At 44.9% G+C, this 24,867-nt stretch overlaps 1 protein-coding gene across 19 annotated transcripts in view; it reads left to right on the top strand.

Moving 5' to 3' along the window:
* The window catches only part of CLASP1 (cytoplasmic linker associated protein 1), a 261,428-nt gene that overhangs the window by 135,848 nt on the left and 100,713 nt on the right, over positions 1-24,867 (top strand). For all 19 annotated transcript variants that reach the window (XM_059927669.1, XM_059927668.1, XM_059927673.1 and 16 more), the window contains 8 exons: positions 8,721-8,873; positions 12,255-12,328; positions 13,880-13,972; positions 14,938-15,083; positions 15,963-16,098; positions 17,145-17,215; positions 21,268-21,327; positions 23,341-23,418. In XM_059927669.1, the coding sequence (XP_059783652.1) occupies positions 8,721-8,873; positions 12,255-12,328; positions 13,880-13,972; positions 14,938-15,083; positions 15,963-16,098; positions 17,145-17,215; positions 21,268-21,327; positions 23,341-23,418 (811 nt within the window). The remainder of the gene's footprint in view (positions 1-8,720; positions 8,874-12,254; positions 12,329-13,879; positions 13,973-14,937; positions 15,084-15,962; positions 16,099-17,144; positions 17,216-21,267; positions 21,328-23,340; positions 23,419-24,867) is intronic.

Genomic DNA, 24,867 nt, shown 5'->3' with positions numbered 1-24,867 from the left:
CAGCCACCCGCTGCAGACCGTGTGGTTTGCACCTTCGTGCCTCTCTAGGCACCGTCCAACTTTGGTTAAAAGTCAAAGCTGGTGAGGACAAATGGGCGAGAAATACAGTTTGGATCATGAGCAAAGTAACTTTTCATAAGTCTTCTGATCCGTGAACATGAGCTGTCTTTCCATTTATTACGTCTTTAATTTCTCTCAATAACGTTAGCAGTTTTCAGCAAACATGCTGTAACGTAACTTTTGTTAAAGTTACTCCTAAGTATTTTTTCTTCCTTGATGTTATTGTTAATTGTTTTCTTAATTTCATTTTTGGGTTGTTCACTGCTGACGTATAAAAATACAATGGATTTTTCTATTTTGGTTTAATATTCTGCGACCTCTCTGAACTCATTTATTAGTGCTAATAGTTTTCTTAGGGAATTCCTTAGAACTTTCTATATACAAGATTGTGTCATCTGTGAATAGAGATCATTTTAGTTCTCCCTGTTTACTAACTGTCCTGGCTAGAACCTCTAGATACAGTGTTGAACAGAAGTGGTGAGAGCGGGCTTCTTGTCTTGTTCCTCATCTTAGGGGGAAAGCATCTAGTCTGTCACCGTTAAATAAGACGTTAACAGTGTGCTTTTTGTACTTTGTAGCTGGTCTTCATCAGGTTGAGGGAGTTCCCTCCTAGTCCCTGTTTGTGGCGTTTTTAGCATGAAAGGTTTCTTCCCCCCCCCCCCAGTATTGTCAAATACTTTTATTGCATCTATTGAGCCATGTGTTTTCGTCTTTTAGTTTATTAATATGATGTATTAAATTAAGTTATATATTAAACCAACATTCCATTCTTGGGATAAATCCTACTTGGCCGTGGTGATAGTTTTTTATATGTTGCTAGCTTTGGTTTGCTGATACTTTGTTGAGGATTTCTATGTCTGCAGCCGTAAGAGTTACTGATGGTTCCGTGTTTAAGAAATTATCTGAAGTAAGTAATTTTGGTAAGTAAGCAAAGGCGTGTTGTAAGAATTAAATAAAATAATGCACAGAAAGTACTGAGCCCAGCGCTCAGCACACAGTGGCCAGTCTCCGTGAATTGCTCTTTTTGTGTGGTGGTCGTTTGTGATCACAACTCACATCCTAGGATCTTGAGTCCGACACACATAGACTTGGACCCTGGCTTCACCCCCTCTTCGTTATTAACCGTGTGACTCTAGGCACTTGGATCTGGATGCGTTAAGATTTTCCACCTTTAACGTGGAGTCACGATAGTGCTTCCCTCTTAGGGTGGTCAGGAGCATTTGATGAGAATAGGCAAAGCCCCAGACACGGGGCCTGGCACGCAGTTATGTGCAGACCTAGGTGTGCATTCACTGTTGCTGCTTTTAACACATAACTGCAGTGGTGTTATGAGGGTGAAAGATTTGAAATAATCGAGCTATCTGTAAGCGACTGATCAAATGTTATATGTGTGAGCAGTGTAATAATAGTCTTTAAAATGGATTAGACTGATACAGAAAAAATATCTACTAAATATTGTTAGTGGGCAAAACAGTTTTTGTTGCATATGTGTGTGCATAATGGTAGGTTTATGCATGCATTGAAGTCTGGAAGTGCATATATATCGGTTGTGAACGGTTTAATTTTGGGGGGTTGTGATTGATATAAGAGGGCTTTGACTTTTAATTTTTAAATAGGTATATGTTTTATCAGAAAAAAGGAATAAAGATTTCTGACTGGTAGGACATCTGGAAGGTTAAAAAAACATTTAGCGTTGTATTTACCTTACTTTCTTCATTTTCCCTCAGATATTTTCAAACTTTGTTTGACTATATTATCTAATGAAGCCTTACACATTTTTAAATGTAATAAAAGCTTCTGAAAAGGATACATGAAGAATGGTTTGCATCCATTCACAAGTTTTGACTTCTTTCCTGCGGACTGCCAGAGTTAAATATCTGATTGCCCTACTGCGTGTTGGCCCAGGCTCTGGTGTAGGTGTTAGGGATTCCAGAAGAATGTGTCTGCTCCAGGGACAGAGAGACGGAACAGATCTGCCCACAGCTCATCTCAGGGGGAGTCGGGGTCAAAGGCACACGTATGGCTGTGCAGCCCAGAGCAGGACAGGGCCGGGCAGGCTCGCAGAGGATGGTGTGTTCAGGGTTACACAGGAGTGTGTTTGGCGTAGGGGGCCGTCGGCCATGGCTTAGAGCTGTGACAGATCAAGACAAGATACTCGGGGATATGTACGGAAAGCGGCCTGCCTTTGGGCTTATTATCGTGTCTCCGTGCGGCCTTCTCTTGGGAATGCTAATTACGCTCCAGTTACGAGGCTGCCACATTTCTCATTCGCTTGGAGGAGAATTTCAGTAACAGGGAGTGGGTGAAGCTGAAAGCCTGTTGGGGTATCAGCTTCCACAAAGTGACCCTGACACAGGGAGCTAGTTGTCTTTATAAAGAGAACGAACGAGGCACTTTCTCCCCATTGGACCTGCATGGGTCACAGCCTGCCTCAGGGGAAAAAAGAGGAAAAGCTTGGCGGTTTAGGTTCCGGCCTCCCTGGCAGATGGACAACGGGACAGACACCTCTTAGTTTCTGTGACATTTTGTTCGTCCTCATAGATGAGTGTATACATTTTCTAAATGGACAGTATGATCCAAAACGTGTAATTCCAAGTTCTAAACACCAAACTTGAAGTCAGTCTTTAGACTGATATGTTCTTCTGCCGCTCCTGGACCTGAACCCCTAGTCACAGTGTTGTGTGATGGTCTGTGTGATGACTTTTGACCTAGAGTCTGTGTGTGGCTCGTTACTTTGTATCATCCCCGATCCAGCCTGGTTACAGCTCAGTCCTGAGGCCGCCGGGGCTCTGCCGGCCCTTCCTTAGGGGGTTCAGAATGTGGGTCAGTTGAGGCTGATGGAGGGACTGCTTCTGCCCAGCCTGTGCCGGCCCTGGCCGCTCGCCAGCCTCTGTCCAGGATCTGGACCACAGTTCAGGACTTCAGTACAAGTTCACAGACTTACTCAGCTTTGAGAACTAGGCTGGTTTGCTGCTAAGTCCACGAATGACTGTGTGCTCTCTGGACTTTTAATTTTTTCAAAAGGTTCTCTTCTGTGTTTTAAAATCTCTGTTGTATCAACAGTTCTTTGGGGCACGCTATTTTACTGCTGTTTTTCACTTCACGATGCCTGCCTGCTAATTGGGTTACCAGGAGTGGGGTGATTGAGAGTTGGATGAAAATTAGCGTCACACTGTAGAAATTTCACGCGTTATTTCTAAATGTCTTGTCCCAGTGCTGTAGAAGGGGGAATGGAACTGGGGTGATTTTTAAGAGATTAAAGGAACCGAAGGCGCCAATGAGCTTATGCCAGGTTTCTACCCCAGGCTGTCACACGAGAGAAGTGACCCTCAGAATGACAGTCTTTGCAGTGGTGCCAGGAGATAGAATTAATTATTTCTTTGGGCTCAGGGAGAACTGATCCTTCTCTAAGAACGTTTTCTGTGTAACAGATGTTGTCTTAATGTGTGAAAAGTTTTAAGTTGATGTAATAGCAAAAGCTTGCATAGCTAAAAATACTCATTCTCACACATGTGTTTGCCTTAGTTCAAGCTCTAGAAAAAGAGGCTATATTCTAACAGATGTCTGCTTAGCTGAAAAGCCTGAAGAAAATGGGAATTTAAGTGACTCGTAGAGTTCAGTATGGATTGATTTTGTTGAAAGATACTGAAACATACTAGACCCAGAGACCACGAGACCCCTCACCCTGGACTGGATCCCGAGTGTGTCTCCTCTGTGACCGAGTGCGGCGGCAAACACAGCTCATTTGTCCGGGTCAGGAACGGCACCTTCTACGTAAGAGAAATTTAACCCCAGTTAACTGAAACTGGGTACCTTTCTGAGGGCCTAACTCCCTTTTGAATTTGATTTTAATTTCTGGGTGTCCCAAAAGCTGGGAACCAGAGGGCAAACTTATTTTTAGACGGTGTGTTAGTTTTCAAATAATGGGCTCAACTGACTTTTATCCTCCAAACACCTCTCTGGGCATATTTAACCTGGTAAATGACTACACCCTTGTTCCTGTTCCCCTGAATTTCTAACTCAGATAGAAAACGTGAATTACTTTCTCTGTTAGCACATGGATCCCATGAACAATCACGTAATCTTGCTGGTGCAGCGTCGTGGTGATGGGCACGCGGTAGCTGCGCTGTTAGGTTGGGACACGTGATTTGACCCCTGCACTGGGTTCTGAGCCTTGTGGGTTCGGGGTGTTTTCTATCTGCGTGTTTGCTTTTTATAGTTTCTGTTTAGCTGTCGGGCTTTCAACTGTCACTTTTCATTCACATCACTGTGCTTAACTCCTGTGTTCCATCCCCCTTTCTCGCTATTTCTATATTTAGTTACTTCTAATCTGTTTAGAAAATTCAATAAGTAGGCCCGTTAGATTTGTTTCCAAAGGGGAAGTAAAGAGGCTGAGTCGGGACTGTTGGAGCTCAGTTTTAAAAAACCTCCCACTGGCTGCCTTTCCCCCTTCCCTTCCTTGGGGGCCGTTTCCACGCCGACACTGGTGATGAAGCAGCTGCGTCCTCAGTGCAGCGGACGTAATGTGACATCTGCAGTGAACGTGGACAAGTTGTGATTAACTTTGAAAACTACAAGCTCTTTGAGGACGAATCTGAACCGCTTCCATTCTCTTCATACTTGCCCAGTTTTCTCTGTGGCATCCCTTACAGCAACATATATCCTAACCGCCTGGATATCCGCATGCCGACGTAGATGCTTTCTCTGGCCGTGAGGTTATCGTCCTGTAACATGAGAATATAAAAAGAATGGGGACCAAATGTTGAGTGTTTTATTTTTGCCTTAAATAGTCAGTTATCTTTTACAGTAGTTAAAATATGAGAAGAAAGTCTTATATTTATCCACATATTTACTATCACCAATGATCTTCATTTCTTTTTTTTTTTTTTTTTTTAAAGGTTAGACTTTATTTTATTGCCTAGATTCTATTTTTTTTTAATTAATTAATTTATTATTTATTTATTTTTGTCTGTGTCGGGTCTTCGTTTCTATGCGAGGGCTTTCTCCAGTTGCGGCAAGCGGGGGCCACTCTTCATCGCGGTGCGCGGGCCTCTCACTATTGCAGTGTCTCTTGTTGCAGAGCACAGGCTCCAGATGCGCAGGCTCAGTAGTTGTGGCTCACGGGCCTAGTTGCTCCGTGGCATGTGGGATCTTCCCAGACCAGGGCTCGAACCCGTGTCCCCTGCATTGGCAGGCAGATTCTCAACCACTGCGCCACCAGGGAAGCCCTGATCTTCATTTCTTAATGTAATTCCAAGTTTCCATTTGTTATCATTTTCCTTTTGCCTGAAGATCTTCAGCATTCCCTGGAGTGCTGGTCTGCTGGTGATAAATTCTGTTTTTTGTTTGTCTGAATAAGTTTTAATTCAGCCTCTGTTCTTAGAAGATATTTTTGCAGGATACAGAATTCTAGGTGAATACTTTCCTTTCACCATTTTCAAGATGTCATTCCGTTGTCTTCTGGCACACGTGGTTTCTGATGAAAGCTGTTGTCGTTTTGTTCCTCAGTATGTAATGTGTCTTCTTCCCTCTGGCTTCTGCTGGCAGTGCAATTTCATGTGTGTCAGCCTGCTGGATATCACCCTACAGGTCTCTGAGACTATTCCTCTTATTTCTTTTCTTTTTCAGCCTTTTCTTTGTCTCTATGCTTAATTTTGGTTAAATTGTATTGCTGTGTGTTTAAATTCTCTCATTTTCCCCTTCTTTTGCAGTGTCTAATCTGCTTTGGATCCCATTTCAACGATATTTTCATTTCAGCTACTGTGTTTTCTTAATTTCTACAAGTTCCATTTGGTCCTTTTAAAACACCTTCCTTTTCTCTCATTATGTCTGTGAGTTCCTTAATCCTTGAACACAGGTGTAGCAGTTTTAATGTTCCTATCTGCAGGTTCCATCATGTCTGTCATTTTATTTTTGGCTGTGTAGGGTCTTCGTTTCTGTGCGAGGGCTTTCTCCAGTTGCGGCGAGTGGGGGCCACTCTTCATCGCGATGTGCGGGCCTCTCACTGTCGCGGCCTCTCCCGTTGCGGAGCACAGGCTCCAGACGCGTAGGCTCAGTAGTTGTGGCTCACGGGCTTAGTTGCTCCGCGGCATGTGGGATCTTCCTGGACCAGGGCTCGAACCCGTGTCCCCTGCATTGGCAGGCAGATTCTCAACCACTGCGCCACCAGGGAAACCCCTGTTTATGAAATTTTGATTAGATGTTGTGTGTTGTGACTGTTACATTGTTGAGCATCTGCGTTTTGTTTTAGTCCTTTAAAGAGTGTCATGCTTTGTTTGGCAGATCTGTCTACTATCCTTGAGACCTGGCCCCAGTACTAGGCTTGCTCTCTCTGGGGTCTCTACTGAAGGCCTCCAGTGAGTCACCGAGAGCACCCCAGCTCTGGTGCTCGAGCATCTTCCTACTTTGTGTGGACTTTGGGGGTTGTTCAGTTTACAGTCTCCTGGCCATTTTTTGCCCTCCCTTAGGGCATCTCACTCACACGCGCATGGCCCAGAACTTAAGGCATGCCTAGAGCTCTCTTTCTGTGTGGCTCTCTCTTTTCCAGCGCTCGGCCCTGCCTCTCCCACCTACCTGGGCCCCCTGGAGTCTGGTCTTCATTTTCTCCACTTAGCAAGGCTGTCAGGCTCCCTGGCCTGGGTGGCCTGGGAATAGTCTCCAGGCAGGAACTTGGGGTGATTGTAGAGCTCACCTTGTTTGTCTCCCTTCTCTGAGGCATCTCAGCTCTGCCCTGCCTGTTGTCCTGTCTGAAAGTAGTTGTTTTACATATTCTGTCTGGTTTCTCCTAAGAGGCTAGGTCCTTGCTAATGCATCATTGCTGCAAGTGGAAATCCCAGGAATTCCAGTGAAATCGGCCCATTGAAAATAATTCTCAATAACTGAACGCAGTTCTACATGGCATGCCTGCCTGTGTTAGAAAGACAAAGCTAAACACAATTTACATGCGTTTTTGAGAGAAGCATAGTCGTGGTCGTGTCCCCCACTCACTATTTACTTTCCCCACAGCCCGGGGCTATCACTGTTCTGAGCGGAGTAATGACACAGTCCCGCAGCGTGGCCGCGTCACGACAGCGGTGCACATGCTCTCGGGGCTCCTGTCGGCGCTCAGTGGGTGACCTCGTCCTGTACTTCAGACCACGTTTTACTCTTGCAGGGGCCTTGTCAGTGTGCTCTGCAGTGTAAGAATCACTTCTGAATCCACGTGGGAAGTCTGTGCTAATAGACCACTGAACGCCTGAATCAGCAGGACCTTGCTGTGTGGATTACAGCACAGCTTGCCGAGGCTATGGGGAATGTAAAGGCGTGTTGAGGGAAGCTGTTTGCACAGGGATCTGCACTTGTGAGGATGTGGTTCCTCCCTGACTGTTTAATAAAAGAAGCCCTGTGATTTGAAGGGGGTTGTTGGTGAGGTGTAAGGAACGTTAGGGTCCTGAGTAGACACAAGACTTGGCTGTTGATAGTTCAGCTGAGAAGCAACTAGATCAAGAAAAACAGGTTATTTGTATCTGTTTTTTGGTCAGCAGTTATTTACTTCAGACTTTCTGGTAAAAATCTAATGCCCTTTTCAGAAATCATGAATATTGCCGGCTACGGACGTCAGTTTTCTCATTTTGTTTTTAATGACTCCTAAGTTCTTTGTTTAGCCCCTGAATGACCCACGCATGCTCTGTAAAGTGCATCGTGAGAGCTTTAATTTTTGTGCCATCAAAATGCTGTTCATAAGTATGCTCATTTTTACAAGCCCAAAGATGGTTTTCTCTTTTTAAATTTTAAATGCAACTTGAGGAACGTTGATTTCCTGCTGTTTAGAAAATTTAGAAGTTAATGCACTTATGAAAAAATGCTCAACTTTACTAAGAGAGGAATGCAACAGTAAAGAAGAGGCTTGCTTTTTTTTTTTTTTTTTATATTCAGCATTGGCAAGGGTGTGGCAAGATAGGCCCTTTGAATTTCCAGGAAAAGTATGTATTTATATGAGCTTTCTGAAGATAAGTTTGGGTGTACCCATCAAAAACTTTATTATACTCTTTGACCCAGTAATCTTGCTTCCAGGAATTTTTTTTTTTCTTAAAATTATTAGAAGTTCAAACAAAGATGCAGGTAGAAAGGTATCTGTTGCAATATTATTTCTAATGGTAAGTTATTAGAATCACCCTAGATGTCTAACAATGAAAGTATTTTTCATTTGTGCCATTTTCCAATTGCAAAGTACCACGGAACCGTGAAAATGGTGTTTATGAAGAATGTTTCATCATGTGGTAAAATGGACATGTTTGAAATACACAGTATCCAAAAATGAAATACAGTCTCATGTTAACTATTAAAAAAATGCATGAGAGAATGGTCAGAAATATGTCAAATTGTTAAAGTAACTGCTCCTCGGTGGTAGTTTTATGAGAGGTTATTTTCTTCTTTATGGTTTTCCTGTTTTCCAGAATTGGGGTGGAGAGCATTCCAGATGTGTGAAAGCAAACAGGATATTTGTAGCTGCATTCTGGGCTCACCTAAGGCTTTTTTCTAGACCTGGATGGGCACCTCAGATTCCAAAAGAGTTGGCAAACCATTCCTCTCTAAGACTAGTTGCTGTTTTCAGTTTAGGTGAAAAAGTACTTAAAAATGAAAACAAAACCCAAAAAACGATTTCTGTGCTTATTCTTCAGATAAAAATTTTGATGATGAGGATTCTGTGGATGGTAATAGGCCTTCTTCCGCCAGCTCTACGTCATCCAAAGCTCCAGCAAGCTCCCGCAGAAACGTTGGCATGGGGACCACCCGCAGGCTCGGCTCATCCACTCTCGGATCCAAGTCTTCAGGTAGGACCGAGCCCAGTGTGGTACTGCGGGGTCAGCTCTGCCGGCGTTTAAAACCAGACGTGCATGATACTTGCCTCGTGCGTCCTTAAGAGGTGAAGTAATTCTGTTGGCAATACGCTTCCACTGGCTCTTCTTGAATTAAATTAGTTCTCTGCTGTGGATGCTGATAAGCTGCTAGGCTGTAAGTCTGAACTGCTGTGTTGCCACGTTTGCTGAGACAGAGCCTCTGGGCGCATGAAGCCAACACAGAGCAGAGCGCGTGGTACCCTGATGGCCTCGGGCTCCAGCCATGCCTGACACTACCAGGGGGCCTTTCAGCCAGTTGCTGTGTATCAAGACGAGACTGTCCGGGCTTCCCTGGTGGCACAGTGGTTAAGAACCCCCCTGCCAATGCAGGGGACACGGGTTCGAGCCCTGGTCCGGGAAGATCCCACATGCCGCGGAGCAGCTAAGCCCGTGCGCCACAACTACTGAGCCTGCGCTCTAGAGCCCGCGAGCCACAACTACTGAAGCCCACACGCCACAACTACTGAGCCCGCATGCCTATAGCCCATGCTCTGCAGCAAGAGAAGCCACCACAATGAGAGGCCCGCGTGCACCTCAACAAAGAGTAGCCCCCGCTCACCACAACTAAAGAAAGCCAGTGTGCAGCAACAAAGACCCAACGCAGCCAAAAATAAATAAATAAAATTAAAAAAAAAAAAAAAGAAAGAAAGAAAGAAAAGACTGAGACTGTCCAGAGGTCAGATTGTACCGTATGTCTTTAAAATGTATTTTGTTCCTGTAGGGATGCCAAATTAGTGAGTGGTAAGGATTAGCTCCCTGAGACTTTGAAAATTGATTTATAAGGATTTCTTCCCTAATCCCCCTCCTGCCCCATCCCCCAGTTTAGACAGTTTTGAGTCCTTGTTATAGACAGGTTTCATTTTGCTGTCAACGTTTTAAATTTACATGCAAATTACCTGCTTTAAAAAAAAAATTATTGAAGTATAGTTGATTTACAGTGTTGTGTAAATTTTTTACCGCTAAACAAATCACATAGCCGCTGCTCTTAGAACCGTGCGTACTGTTAGCACTGGGCTTCTGGCTCGGCCGGATGAGCTAAGGTAAAGCCGCAGTGAGGACCAGCTTTAGGACGCCGCCTCCTCCTGCGGGCCTCTCTTGCTCTCTGTACCGGCCCCGGGCGTGGTGTCCCGACTCCGCGGCTGAGCGCCCTTGCAGCCTCTGCACAGCGTCTCTCCGTGTAGAGGGGGCTGTGCTGATGGCAGAGGGAAGAGCTGGCCTCATTTCTTACATTTTTCTTACATTTTTACATTCTTACATTTTTCTTGCTCTTCTTAGTTCCTTCTAATCTTTTACTTTTTGGTTCCTTAAAAATTTTTTTGTTGTTGTTAAAGAGCTTAAATTCATACAACATGAAATCAACCATTTTAAAGGTAACAATTCAGTGGCATTTATTATCTTCACAGTGTTGAGCAACCACCACCTCTGCCTGGTTCCAACACAGTTTCATCCCGCAAAAGAAGACCCTATCGCCTTTAAACAGTTCCTCCCCATTCCCTCCTTCCCCAGCCCGTGTTTTGTCTTTAGGCATTTAGCTATCTAGAAATGTCATAGAAATGGAGGCATCCAATATGCAGTCTCCTGTGTCTGGCTCCTTTCCCTTGGCATAACGTTTTTGAGGTTCGTCTCTGTTGGAGCATGTATCAGTACTTTTTAAAAAAAATTAATTAACGTATTTATTTTTGGATGCGTTGGGTCTTCGTTGCTGCGCACGGGCTTTCTCTAGTTGCGGCGAGCGGGGGTTACTCTTCATTGCGGTGCGCGGGCTTCTCATTGCAGTGGATTCTCTTGATGCGCAGCACGGGTTCTAGGCGTGCTGTCTCAGTAGTTGTGGCTCGTGGGCTCTAGAGCGCAGGGTCAGTAGTTGTGGCGCATGGGCTTCATTGCTCCACGGCATGTGGGATCTTCCCGGACCAGGGCTCGAGCCTGTGTCTCCTGCATTGGCAGGCGGATTCTTAACCGCTGCGCCACCAGGGAAGCCCTGAACAATCTTCCTAATGCGTTTTCTTGATCCGTTTTTGAGTAGCATCCATTCCCCAGACGAGGCTTAGAAATTTTCTGCGTCATCAGACCACTTCTTTTCCTTCCCTTCCCTCACCGTTCCCCTTGCACAAACCCGACCTATGTAGATTGTGCAGAGGTACCAACCCTGACTTCCCCTCAGACCTGATCCTGTCCTTTTCCGTTTCGTCTAACGCCGTAGTCGTGAGTTTCCCTGTTGGCTCCCCGTCAGATGCCTCGGGCCCAGGGACTGTGCTTGGCCCACGAGTCCTCTTCGGTGTGTGGTGCCAGGCCTCACGCAGAGGAGAGCTCAGCTCAGCGCCCATCTGCTCGGTGGGACGCAGGCCTAACCTAAAGCAGACACAGAGCTCCACTCGCAGTGTGTTACTGTTGTCTGTTTGTAGTTTGCTTGTGAAGGCAGAGTAACAGTCATCAAGAGTGATGACACGTATTTACCACTGTAACGAGTTGTCTTTAAAGCCCTTTCTGTCTAGGTGGTCCATGAGGACCTCAAACTCCAGATAACTTGTCTGGTAAGAAGCTCTAGAAAAGCACTTGGACTAATCAATATAAATCATTAATGAGGGTTACAGGGATGACTGTAGATAGCCATTTGGAAACCTTTATTATGAAGAAAAAACATCTGATAAAATGTCACATGATTTTCATATGTGAAGTGACGCTCATATTAGCAAACAGAAAAAGCTTTCTCCCAAATGATAGCAATTATAACAACTTTTAAGTAACAGAGCATCTTACAGCAACTTCGTGGGGTCAACTTGCAACTGACATGTACATGAAAATTGACAATTATCATGAGTTAAAGGAAATGGAAATGTTTTTTTCCTTTTTTCTTTAGAAATAATGTTTGGAGACAAATAATGAAGTTGAGATGAAACTGTTAAATTCTTTAGAACTTATTTGAATGTTTCACAAAATTGCTAGATTCCTAACAATGACATAAGTTCATTTATTCCCTGAAGAATTAAAATTTCTATCATATGTTTATTTGGAATCTTTTGAAAAGACTTATACATTAATACAGTATAAACCATCTAAATCCTTTAAAGGCTAGACTGGCCCTCCTTAAGCAAGTAGTGTCTTTAAATGGTTTTAAGCTAACATATGTTACACTGTAAAATTACTATACTTTATCTTAATATTGAAAGTCTGTAATGCTTGTCAGTGCCACAAAACTCTAAACTTAATAAGACTTAAAAAATAGTTACAGATCTTCCAGAATATAATTTTGATTTTGTGTATTCAGGCTCCTCCAATGCACATTGTTTACATTTTAAAAACTGATCTTTTTTATAGCTGCGAAAGAGGGGGCTGGTGCTGTCGATGAAGAGGACTTTATTAAAGCATTTGATGATGTGCCTGCAGTCCAGGTGAGTGAGGGTGTTTGGTTTGATTAAAAACAAGGATGGGCTGATTCTTCAAGGTTCGCTTTTCAAGTGTGCGACATGCGGAGTTTCTTACCAGGTAGGGTAATTCTGACTGTCAAGCCCACAGGAGATCTGAGGTTGCAGACCAGGAAATGAAGAGCGAAAGTCACGGCCCAGGATGACCTTTCAGTAAGAACTGAGAGAAGTAACTTGCTTCTGCAGTGAGTGTGTGGGTCAGGTCACGTAAAAGAGGGGGAAATGAGGGATTAGGTTAGAAGAGAGAACAAAGAAGCATGCTTATATGTAGGGATTTTCCTCAGAAAGAAAAGTTTGTAAAGTTGAAGGATTTGGGTGTCTGAAAACTACAAAAAATGGTCTCATAAAATCTTAGTCTATTCCACCTTGATGCTCCCCTTAAGTACCACCTGCCAGATGCGGCGGAGTTGCTTGCCAGAAGCTGGGGTACAGCCACGCTGTTCAGACTGCCCTGTGCCTCAGCACTGTCTCTTGTTGATCGGGGCTTGTGCTACATCTGGTGTCCGTGCTCTGGATTCCTGCAGCGCTTAATGTCTGTGTGAATCCTTGGTCACCATGTGTGTGTAAAGCAGGTAACAAGTGTTTTAGGCTCAGGACCATCCTTACGTCCTTGACCTTCCCAGCATGCCTCACTCTTGGTTGTTTTTTTTTTTCCCCCCCTCACTGTCTTATGAGTAATATGTGAGGATAAATGAGAGAGCAGACCTGAAAGTACTTAAAGTTACAAGTACAGACGTACTTGCTGTATTGCGCTTCGCTTTGTTGTGCTTCACGGATACTGCAGTTTTACAGACCGAAGGTCTGTGGCCACCCGGCGTCGAGCACGTCTGTTGGTGCCCTTTTTCCAACAGCATTTGCTCACCTCATGTCTCTGTGTCACATTTTGGTAATTCTCACAATATTTTCAAACCCTCCATCAGCAAAAAGATTACAGTTCACTGAAGACTCAGAGGATGATTAGCATTTTTTAGCAAGAAAGTATTTTTAAATTAAGGTATGCACACTTTTTTTTTTTTTTTTAAGACATAATGCTATTGCACAGTTAATAGACTACAGTCTAGGGGACCAAAAGAATTCGTGTGACTTGCTTCATTGCGACATTCACTTTATCACAGGGGTCTGGAGGCAACCCGGCAATGTCTCCGAGGTCTGCCTGTATAATGTGGTGTTAACAAAAAAACGCTAAGAGTAATCAGTGACTTGTGCATCACTGCCGGTTCCCCAGTGGGCTTTTTTCTCTTTTGTACATGAAATTATCTGTTAACTTATAGTAAAGCCATATTTGAGGCAAGGTTATCCATACATGGGCATCGGATCTAGTCGATATACGTTCACAGCAGGAAAGAAGCTCAGTCTAAGACAAACGTGACTAGATGTTATCTCGAAGGCCCTTCTGAAAAATGAAATAATTTCTTTTACTGTGCTTACTAAGTGCCCTTGACTTCAGGTAATTAAGGAATACTCTTTGTTTATTCTGTAAATTTTCTCCTATTGATTGTAAATTAATTCTGCTTACAGATTTACTCCAGCCGAGACCTTGAGGAGTCGATAAACAAGATTAGGGAAATACTCTCTGATGACAAGCACGATTGGGAGCAGAGAGTAAATGCTGTAAGCCACTGACTGTGCGATTACATTTGCATTCGATATTGACATGGTCTGAATACTTTGTTACGAAATTGGGGTGCAGCTGTGATGAATTTTAAGTAGTAAATATTTTAAATGTAAGCTTCCATATTTACACGTCGCCTTTTTAGTAGATTACTTCACTTCTGTTCTTCAGACATGCCAGCTTCTATCTTTTTGTGTATCCTGTGCTTTTAGCAGAGACCTACCTGTGGTACGACCGCCGCTCCTACCTCAGTAAAGATGTAATTCTGTGACCGTTGGCCAGGAAAGCGGCTTTTTAGTGATGTTTTCAGTGTGTGTCTCTCTATCCCTTGCTTTCTTCACAGCACTTCTGCCCCCTCTGTTTTTAAAAGTGGATTAATGAAAAGAAGTGGGCCGAACATTAAAGTGCAGGGGCATTAAGTGAAGGCGTGTCTTTTCTGAGGAGAGCGATCGTGCGTTGGTTGTCTGGCAGGAAGAGGGCTGGGAACACTGCTGTGTGTCTGTTTCGGATGCACACTAGCCCTTTAGTAAAGACACAGCGGCGCGTACTGTGCAAAGGCTGTAGCGTCACTTCTTCCTGTGATTCACTGAGTGAATGGTGGTTGGAGTGGGGTGCGGGGGAAGGTGAGCTCAGGGGAGGAGCTTTTACAGGCTACAGTGAGGGTTTAGTTACTCTGTCCTTAGCATCACAGCATCTGTAAATCACTAAACTGTTTCCCATTAAAAAGTACGCTTTACAGAAGAATTGTAATCCATTTATCACAGACACTAATTTTAAAAATTATTAGTTCTTATTTATGATACCTAGATACATCAGCAACTATTTAGTTGGCTCAATTCTTTTTGGAAAACTCTCTATCATTTAACTTTGATGTTGATCTCTAATATTTGATGGCTTCTATTGTTTTGTGTATTCTGTTCTAAGAATTGTTTTGTCTGTCTCTTCGTTTTCTCCATCCCCTTAGCTAAAAAAGATTAGATCTTTACTTTTGGCTGGTGCTGCTGAGTATGATAACTTCTTCCAACATTTGCGTCTTTTGGACGGAGCCTTTAAACTATCGGCTAAGGATCTGCGGTCTCAGGTAGTGCGGGAGGCTTGTATCACCTTGGGGTAAGGATTGCAATGCTCCCGATTCTCACATCATAAAATAGCCTCATGACGGTGCTTCAGAGATGGTTCATTGAATACACCCACTGGGTCTCTTTCACGGAACTTTCGACTGGTCTCCGAGACCCATTCCAGTTACGCTTCTGTTAGCACTTTTACAATAGTTCCTGACCAGTTATGTTAAGTCTGACAGATTTTAAATTTTATTCAGTGACTTAGCTCTGAAGCCTCTATTTTAAACTTGAAGCAGTTATTAATAATATGGAAAAATGAAATTTTGTAAACTTTTGTCCTCAGCTTTTTCACTGATTTTGCTGGCAGGTGATAGCATGATTATTAGAATGTTTGTTTCTAGAAGAGTACTATAGCTATAAGGTTAAAGGCGTGTACTGCGGGGAAATTTTTTTTTATCCTCACTAAACCTGTATCAGTATCTAAAACTTCTGTCTTAGAAAATACGTTAGAATATCAGAGCAGCAGCAATAATAGTAAGGTGGCTTTGCAGCTGTTTAAAGTTTTGACCTCAGACACTGAAGTGTGAATGTTATATGTTAAAAATAAACAGCAAAAGAAGAAAAGGGGGTGAAAGAGCTTTTTCTTATTTGTGTTTTATTAGTATATGACTAATTTGTTTTTTGCTATTTTAAGAGTAATTAGTTGGAAGTGATTTATTTATTTAAAAAAAGAGCAGACTCTTGGGCTAATGGCTATTTGCGAAGTCCTCTATATGCACATTGGAAGTATTTGTAGAGTATTTTACTTAGACCTTTGTCCTTTATCCTTAGATAACTTTACATGAAGGCTCTAAAATGTTAAGAGGGTTATGTGCTACACTGTTGGCAAGAACTATGACTTCAGTTCAGTGTTCATTTCTGGTTATAGGCATCTGTCATCAGTGCTGGGGAACAAGTTTGACCATGGAGCTGAAGCCATTATGCCAACGATCTTTAACTTAATTCCGAACAGTGCCAAAATTATGGCCACCTCTGGTGTTGTAGCTGTTAGGTTAATCATTCGGGTGAGTATATTTTGGGGCCGTACATAGAGTAAGCAAGTGGTAAATGTTGCTGGTTGATAAGCAGTTATCAGAGACATTTTTCATTTGAGTGAGTATGTATGTGGAATAATACCGTACGTACAACATTGGCCTTTTTACCCCACGTAACTATCGCACGTGAGCCTTTTAGGTTCCCTAGTGTGAACTCTGGGTGTGATGCATAGTTACTGAGGTGTTGCTCTTCCACCGTCATCGGTTTTAAACATTTGAACACGGGTGTCTGCTTCTGAGTTTATACCCTGTTCTTTATGTGTCCAGGTATCACTTCTGTTCTTCCCTCCTTAATCCCCAGCCCTTCCATTTTAGGTATTTGTGCTTGTGGTTTTGTTATTCGCCAGACATTTTATTTAAATAATTGTACCTAAGCCCAGAAACAAAATGTTATCTTCAGTTAAGTTTTCAAAACACTCATTTACTTAAATCCAAGTAATTAGCCAAGTAATTTACGTGCAGGTTTTCAGTAAAACCTAATAGTTCACAAAGGCTTAATAAGTTCTTTGCATCACCTTCTCCCCACTGTCAAGTCCCTTTTCCCCAGAGGCAACCCTTGAAACTGGGTCTTGATGTTAACTGAAATCTATCCAGAATATTCATGATTACTGTGGGTTGCTTACTTCATATTATTTGTAGTTCTTACTGTTTGCACTGCCTACTTCAGGTATTAAACCAAAAGCCGTTATCAGACATTTCTGTTGAAATAATATTAAACTATATTGGCCTGCTGACTGCTTTTTACTCATTCAGATCTCTACTGCTCAGGTAATTTAGACTTCATACCAGTGATTTGTTTTGATTTTAGACTTACTTACTTGTCATCATGTTGCCTGTTTTGGCTCTGTAAATTCTGTCATGCCCTTTGGCAATATCCAATAGAAGTCTTTCTCCTTTTTAAACTCAGTGAAATTCTAATCTGAATATGCGGGTGCTTTAGGTAGGTTAGTAAGGAAGTGGTTGTCTTAGCTTTGCATTTTCAAGTGTTCGCCTCTGATATTTGTTCTCTTCCGCAGCACACACACATCCCTAGGCTAATACCCATCATAACAAGCAACTGTACCTCCAAGTCTGTCGCCGTTAGAAGGTAAATTTTTAAAGAATTTTTCTCATTAGTTTTGAATGGTTTAAAAACCGAAACAAATTTCAAGTTTACCTCCATGCAAAAAAGTTTATGTTTGAAATGGTTAATATTATTTACGATTGCTGTGATAGATGCCTTTGGACTGAAGGCTCATGATCTCAGTTGTCTGGAAAGCTAATTTGGAAGGCCTGTTACTTCTGTCTGTGTGGGTAGTGTGAGAGCGAGTGTGTGTGTGGGTTATGTGGGAGGGGCGGGGGGGAGGGGGAGTGTACCCCCTGCGCATTTTCCTCCTGAGATGGTCACTCTGCCTCTGTCATCGCTCTGCCCCATTCCCTGAGTGAAGGCCGTGGCTGCCCGCCTGGAAGAAACATTGTGAAGCTCAGCGGCCGTTATTTATATTAACGTAGATAGCAGGAGGTGTGTGTTGTTTGCTGCTTCTGGTGTGATTCCTGGCACTCTGAATCTCACCAGTCAGGCTTGTGCTGCTGTCACCGTGACTGCACGTCGCTACTCAGATTTATCACCACAGGCTGGAACGGTTCAATGCTAGGGACCGAAGTGTTACCTCCTGAGCTTCTTATGTTGAGGGGAGGTAGACCCTGAAGGTACAGCCTGGGTGGCCCGTGGGGGCTTTGTCTTGGGTCCTGCTGAGCTGCCCCAGCCCACGTGTGGGGTCAGGGCTCTGTGCTTCCCTCTGGGATCTGTGGGTCTGGACTGGTGACTCAGAGGCTTTCGAGTCCTAAAATCTGTGGACCCTCTTCCCAGGAAAGTGTAGATACATGGAAGTTTTGTGTAGGTTTTCAGAGGATTCATGGACGTAAGCCTTCAGTAGACCAGGTCAGGAGCTTTGCGGGGTAAATGAATGCAGGCCTGGAGAGCAAGCAGTCTTTCGGCCCGGTTCCTGTGGTTCCGCGTCTTGATCCAGCCCGGGAGAGGGCCCTTCACTCCAAGGCATTGAGCCCAGATGCCCCTGGCCGCCCGCTGTTCCTCTCCTTTCCTGGGCTGTCACGTTGGACCCGCCAGGGTTTCACAGGTGGGGGGATCTTTCCAAGCGTGAGGCGGCCCCCATCGCCGTCGTGTTCCCAGCCACATGGAAGGCAAGGGAGAAAAGAGGGGAATGAGCCAGCTACGTAAAGCCAGGGAGAAAGACGCGTTCTTCTTCCACCGAAAAGGCTGGCTGTTCCAGCAGCGTGGCTCAGTGGAGTGTCGCCAACCCACAGCCCAGCCGCCCTCGGGGGCGGAGCAGCTCCGGGCACCCCCCAACCCCCCCAAGGCCAGCGCCTGGCCATGGAGGTGCGGGCTGGTGGTGGACTTCCCACGCGCTGGGGAGGGAGTTGTTCTGCGGGCTCTCAGTCACTTCGGTAGAAGGGGCTTGACGCTCGGTGGAAACTCAGTGAATGGCAGCCATCCTGAGACTTTGCTGCTGCAGTTACATTGTCGCTGTTGATTTGGGTTTCCAGGAGCAGTTTGGAAAGCGTGTCTGCTTTGAGCAAGGCAGTTCCTCTGGTGAAGCGACACGTCTCTGGGGAACGTTACGGGATGTTTAGCGTATCAGTCGACTTGGGCTGCTGTAACAGAAATACCGTGCGCAGGGTGGCTTGAACGACAGGCGGGTATTTTCTCACCGCTCTGGAGGCTGGGATTCTGAGATGAGGGTCCGACAGGGTTGGGTTCTAATGGAAGCGGCTTGCAGGTGCCGCTCTCTTGCTGTGTCTTCACGGCGGTGGGGGCAGGGGAGCGCCCTCTAGTGTTTCTTCTTAGAGGGCCGCTAATCCCGTCATGCGAGCATCGCTCTCAGGACCCCCCGTGAACCTCACTGCTCCCCCAGGGCCCCGTCCCCAAATACCGTCATGCTGGGGGTTGGGGCGTCAACATAGGAATCTCAGGCGGTAACACTTCGGTCCCTAGCGCTGAACAGTTCTAGCCTGTGGTGCTGAATTTGAGTAGCGACGTGCAGTCACTGTGACAGCAGACATGCCACCCCCTTCACTGGTTTCCGAGCCGTACACCCAGACTGGCGTTCCTGTGTTTAGTCAGAGCCACGTGTCTTACTGCTGAAAGGAGTAGTAGGGACCATCTGGGCCCAGTCCCTCTGCCTTCAGGAAGGAAAAGAGAGCCAGAGGGGGTAGTGTAACCAAGGCAGTGCGCTTTCTGTCCTGTATCCAGCCTGTCGCCAGCTTCGCTTCGTGGAGCTGGTAAGAAGTGGATTGCCCAATCTCCCTGCCTTTAAGAAGTTTATAGTTTAGTTGGGGAGATTAAAAACAATAATGCAAAGCAGTGTAAGAGTGAGTTGCAACGTATGTATTGTGGATTTAGGCATTCAGAGGGCAGTGATTAAAACTAGCTGATATATTCCCTAGAAGCCTCATAAACAAGTTAAAAAAAACTGAGCTGCCCTTTGAATGAGGAGTAGGACTCGGTGAAGAAAAGACACAAGTTCTAACCAGATGTGCTTGAGTAATGCAGTGTTTAAATAATGCCAACATCGATGTACTTCTGTATATGATTTTAGCCTTCTAAAAAGTTGAAAACAAAACCTAATTTACCTGGGATATTTTCGATGAAATAGATTGTTCTGAAACACATTGAGGACAAGAATTAGCACTAAAGATGGCTGGATTCACTAAGAAATAAGTAAACATAGACATATGCATACACAACCTAAAGAGACAAGGAAAGCCCACACCAGGAAATGACATGGACAAAGGGCAGAGGTAGAGTGACCGTGGCCTGGGCTGGGGCCGGGGTGGGGGGACAGCGGTGGTGAGAAAGGGTGTGGGCAGAGGTCAGTGTCTCTCTCTCCTTGGAGAAGGTTTGTTTCACCGACCGCTCCCCCGGCCCCCACTATTAGCAGCAGCCCTGGGACTGAGCTGCGCAGCTCCCCTGGGCCCTCCTGAAGCCCCTGTGCTCCCGGCACATCACGTGGTAACTGTTCCTTGTCTGTCTTGCTCGCTGGATTGTGTCTCGGTTACCATTGTATGTCTAGCATCTAGCATAGGGGAAGGGTTTATTCAAGATTTACTGAGTGATTAATTGTGTGGGTTATGAGGTTTTGAATTGGGAAGACCATGGGAAAGAAAATGATCGTTAGAGAAAGATTGCCTTCTGATTTATTTCCTTAAGTCTAGTAATATTTATTCCTACAAAGATAGTTATCCTGGAATTTAGAAAAAGGAAATGATGAGGAGGTAGGACCCGAAGTGGTGATATAATCCAAAGGAAATGAGACCAGCATTGTTTTTGTGTACAGATCAGACCAAGAAAGATCACAGAAGTGAAAAGAAAGGATGTTGAAAGGTTGCAGAGAGGAAAATGGCCAAGTAGCTAGAGAAAAATCTGTTTTAAATACTTGGCAGGAAAATTGGGTAAACACTTTGTTTTCCAGGGTATGTTTTACTTTTTTTGTACAAGGCATTCTTTGGAATTAATGCAAAGACTAATTCCCTGATTCTGTAATGTACTCGGATCTTTTGTGCACCTGTAGCTCCTGTATCAATGTACCCTTTGAGGTAGAATAAAAACAAACAACAGTGATACACCCTTTCAGTAACGTTGCCATGAAGCCCAAGTTTCTGATTTGAAGGGAACTCGCCTGTATCCTGTCCCTATAACTTTGTGATTTTTCTTCTGGACCACCATAGGTGCTTAATTATTTTGATCTGCTTTGGTTTTCATTCAATTCTGATTCCATCTTTATGTTCCATTTTTTGAGTCATTAAAAAAAATAGAAGATGGGACTTCCCTGCTGGTCCAGTGGTTAAGACTCTGCACTTCCAATGCAGGGGGTACAGGTTTGATCCCTGGTCCGGGAGCTAAGATCCCACATGCCTCGTGACCAAAAAAACCCCTATAAAACAGAAGCAACACTGTAACAAATTCAATAAAGGCTTTAAAAATGGTCCACATCAAAAAAAAAAAAAAAAAAATCTTTAAAAAAAAAATAGAAGAAATTTATCAATTATAAAAAGTAGTGTTGGGTCACTTAAGAAAAAAGCTTTTATTTTCATGAACATACAAATGACTAAGTTACATATTTTTCTCTTCACAATTTTCAGGCGCTGTTTTGAATTTTTAGATTTACTTTTACAAGAGTGGCAGACACATTCACTGGAACGGTGAGCATCTGATTTGCTGGTTTTCCCTCTGAGTTGAATCTTGAGATTTAATATCTCAGCGAGTGGTCCGACCCACTTTTTATAAGAAGGGAAGGAATCCAAGCGTTCATTTGCGTGACTACTGGCGTTATTTCTCCTGATGCTGATGTGAGGCACCTACCACTGGCAGAGGCTCTTAGTGAGCTCCATGGACTGTCACGTTAGCCTCGGGGTGTGACCCGGGTGCCCCGGGACACCGCACGGCCAGGACTCCCTCTGCAGCGGCTCTGATCTGCTGCCTGGCATCATGTCAGTCCCAACGAGTTAAAAAAGGTTCAGGGGCTTCCCTGGGGGCGCAGTGGTTGAGAGTCTGCCTGCCGGTGCAGGGGACACAGGTTCGAGCCCTGGTCTGGGAAGATCCCACGTGCCGCGGAGCAACTAGGTCCGTGAGCCACAATTACTGAGCCTGCGCGTCTGGAGCCTGTGCTCCGCAACAGGAGAGGCCGCGATAGTGAGAGGCCCGCGCACCGCGATGAAGAGTGGCCCCCGCTTGCCACAACTAGAGAAAAGCCCTCGCACAGAAACGAAGACCCAACACAGCCATAAATAAATAAATAAATAAAAATTAAAAAAAAAAAAAAAAGGTTTAAAGATGCTCTTAGTAGGCGAGGGGTAACTTTGAAAATCCTTAAAGGAATTTCACTCATTTGAAAGTTTTCTTTTTGATCCCTCTGTATCAGAAAGCCAGCAGTTTTCTCTTTATTCAGGCTGGTGTGTGGTAAGTTTCACATCCTCATGATGCAGAATTCTTACAGAAGCTTGTCTCAATTTTGAGGTTCATTCTTTGCCATTTTTAGTTCCTGTCAGTTTTAGGTGCCTGTTATTCTTTCTGAGTTAAATTTGGAGCTGATAGATGATGATACTGTGCCACCCGGTTTTTCATGGTGTGTTGTGTAGTTCGTGAAGAACTTTACAACATACTAAACAGGTTACGAGTAGTGGGAGTTTAACACATGAGCACGCCTGGAGTCCAGTTCAGTCCTGCAGTGCTCAGAGACGCAAAAAGCCGGGCCTCCCAGAGGTGAAAGTTCATCTGAAAATACTTTGGATCGAGAGGATGGTCACACGTTTAAAAAATATTTTCTTCTTCTTTAATCTCTTGGGTATTATATCCTCTTTATTTGGTGGTAGTTTTGGAATTTAGAGTGGGAAGGTGGAATGAGGGATTGAACACCAGGGCCAGGTGAGCAGGGCAGGAAAACGTGATTGACTCAGACGTGGCCTCGTGTGTTTATTCACTTCCCCTCAGCCTTGCCGCTTGGCAGGTTCTCACCAAATGCCTGCTGGATGAGTGAGGGACTGAGGACTGAGGTGGGGCGCTGGTAAGACTGGCGCCTCGCCTCTGTCCTGTGAAACTCTTCACTCCAGTCATTGCCCTCTTCTTAAAACCGGTCCATATTCAACGAGACAGTGTAGCGATTTCTTCTCAGCTAGGGTAGAACGTAACTAAGAGAACACCTGTGTATAAAACAGAGACATAATTTCATAAAATTGTTCGTGTTACGTAGTGGAACTTGAAAAAACATTCTTTAGTTACAGAAACCTGACGCAGAGAGTCTCTGCAGTATTAGGATTATGACTAGCTCATTATAATTTCCATGGAAACTTGTTCTGACCGTGGAGAAGGAAGGGTTTCGTTGGTTGAGTTCATAAAAGATTGAACTAAGTAAGCACGGCCCGAAATACATCAGCCGTTACTTTAAAAAAAAAAAAAAAAAAAGTCCCAGGAGAGTAGGGTTATCAGGTGCTTAGGTGGGGAAGGGGTGGGAATAGGTACTGGGACAGAATCAGGAATGAGTTAGCAGATCTGCGGAGTGTGCTGATTTTCTAGGCTGCATGTTTGTTGACTCTCTGGGCACAAAGGGCCTGTACCTTCCACGTTGCCGTTTGGGAGTTATTTCTCAACACCTGTGTTGGTATCCGCATAAGACCATATATTAATGATTGTTCCTGCTTTGTCCTCTAAATATCCAGACACATATCAGTATTAGCGGAAACAATAAAGAAGGGAATACACGATGCTGATTCGGAAGCACGGATAGAAGCCAGAAAGTAAGTGTTGGCTGAACACCACTTTCCCGATTCACTACTTTTATATTTCAGGTGCACTGTCCAGATGGCCTTACAAAAGCTCATTAAGTCACATGGACATGTTTTGTTAATCATGACCCAAAAGGCCATTTCAAAATACCTCTCTAGTTTTCTGTTTCGAGGGTTGTTGAGTTCAGTGTCCAGGCCTGAAAGACTGGTACTGTTTGAACATAAAGTAGACTGAGGTAGACACAGAAAGCTCATTTTTAAATTTATGAGAAATTGCTGCATGAGCCGGCAAAGCACCTGTCTGCGTGCCCCGTGTTTTCTCTCACTCACTAAGCTCTGTGGGTCCCAGTGGCTTGTTGACTTGCCGTGAAGAATCCCGCTCACGGGGACTCTCTCCCTGGGATCACAGCTCTGCAGGCATCGGGGGTGGCGTGCCTGGGCAGTGAGCCCCTCCAGGAGGGAGGGGGGCTGATTGCGGACCACAGCTCTCTGTCCCCGCTAGCGTTTGGGGCCGTCTGGCCGTCGGGACTGGTTATGCCGCGGTCGTGAGGCTGGGTCCCCACGTCCAGCGCCATCCTGCGGGTGAAGGTGCCATTGTGACCGTAAGTAGCAGAAGCTTGACGCCAAGATGTCCTCCCTCTCGGGCAGCTCAGAGAGAAAAAAAGCTTCCCGTTTTGGCCCGTGGCTGTTTTTCTGCGCTTCTGTAGTTGACCGGCTCTTCTAATTGACCCGGGTCACAGCCAGTCCTTACATCCTGGCACACTGCGGACTTGCTCAGCTGCACGAGCACACCCTGGCCCAGTACTTCCTGCTCTGACTGCTCTCTCAGTTAAGCCGTGGTTCCCTGGTTTCGGAGCGTGTGGAGGACTCACTCTTGACCCTGCAGTGCTCACCGCAACCTCGTGCTGGGAAGTTCCTACCAAAAGAAGGGGCATGACGAGCGGAGGCTAAAAAGTAAAAACTACTAGGAGCGGATTTGTTAACGGTCTGCGTACGCCGTTCTTCACCCTCGTCTTATATTTGGTGCCTCCACCCCAGTTTTTTCTTGTCCTTTGATCGTAACACAGTACAGGTTTCAAGTAGCTGTGAGCCTCGTCCTGGTTTTCTTTTGTTCTCGTTACCTAAAGCCGTTTTAAGTACTTGGGACCAGGGAGCGTCACGTTGCATTTATAAAAGCGTCCATGACCGGGTCCCCCTCGCGTTCTGGGTGTCGTTCTCGTTGGTTCGGCTGCATCTTCCCTGAGTCTCCCAGTCTGGCAAGTCGGGCTCTTTAATTTCCATTTTATCCATTTCATTCATGCGACTGAGAGTCAGCCAGCTGGGCCGGAGTCACCAAGGCCAGGAGCTGGGAGGTGACGCTCCACCAGACGTCCGCGGTTCTCAGTCTTCCTCAGGCCGCGGCCGCCGCCGGTTGCAGGGGCTGGTGGCGGGGGGCGGGGGGGATCCCCTCCCTGACAGCGT

Source organism: Balaenoptera ricei, chromosome 7, assembly GCF_028023285.1.
Source record: "Balaenoptera ricei isolate mBalRic1 chromosome 7, mBalRic1.hap2, whole genome shotgun sequence".
In the NCBI taxonomy this organism is placed as follows: domain Eukaryota; kingdom Metazoa; phylum Chordata; class Mammalia; order Artiodactyla; family Balaenopteridae; genus Balaenoptera; species Balaenoptera ricei.
The sequence above is the reverse complement of the archived record's forward strand: the minus strand, read 5'-3'. Positions and strand labels throughout refer to the sequence as shown.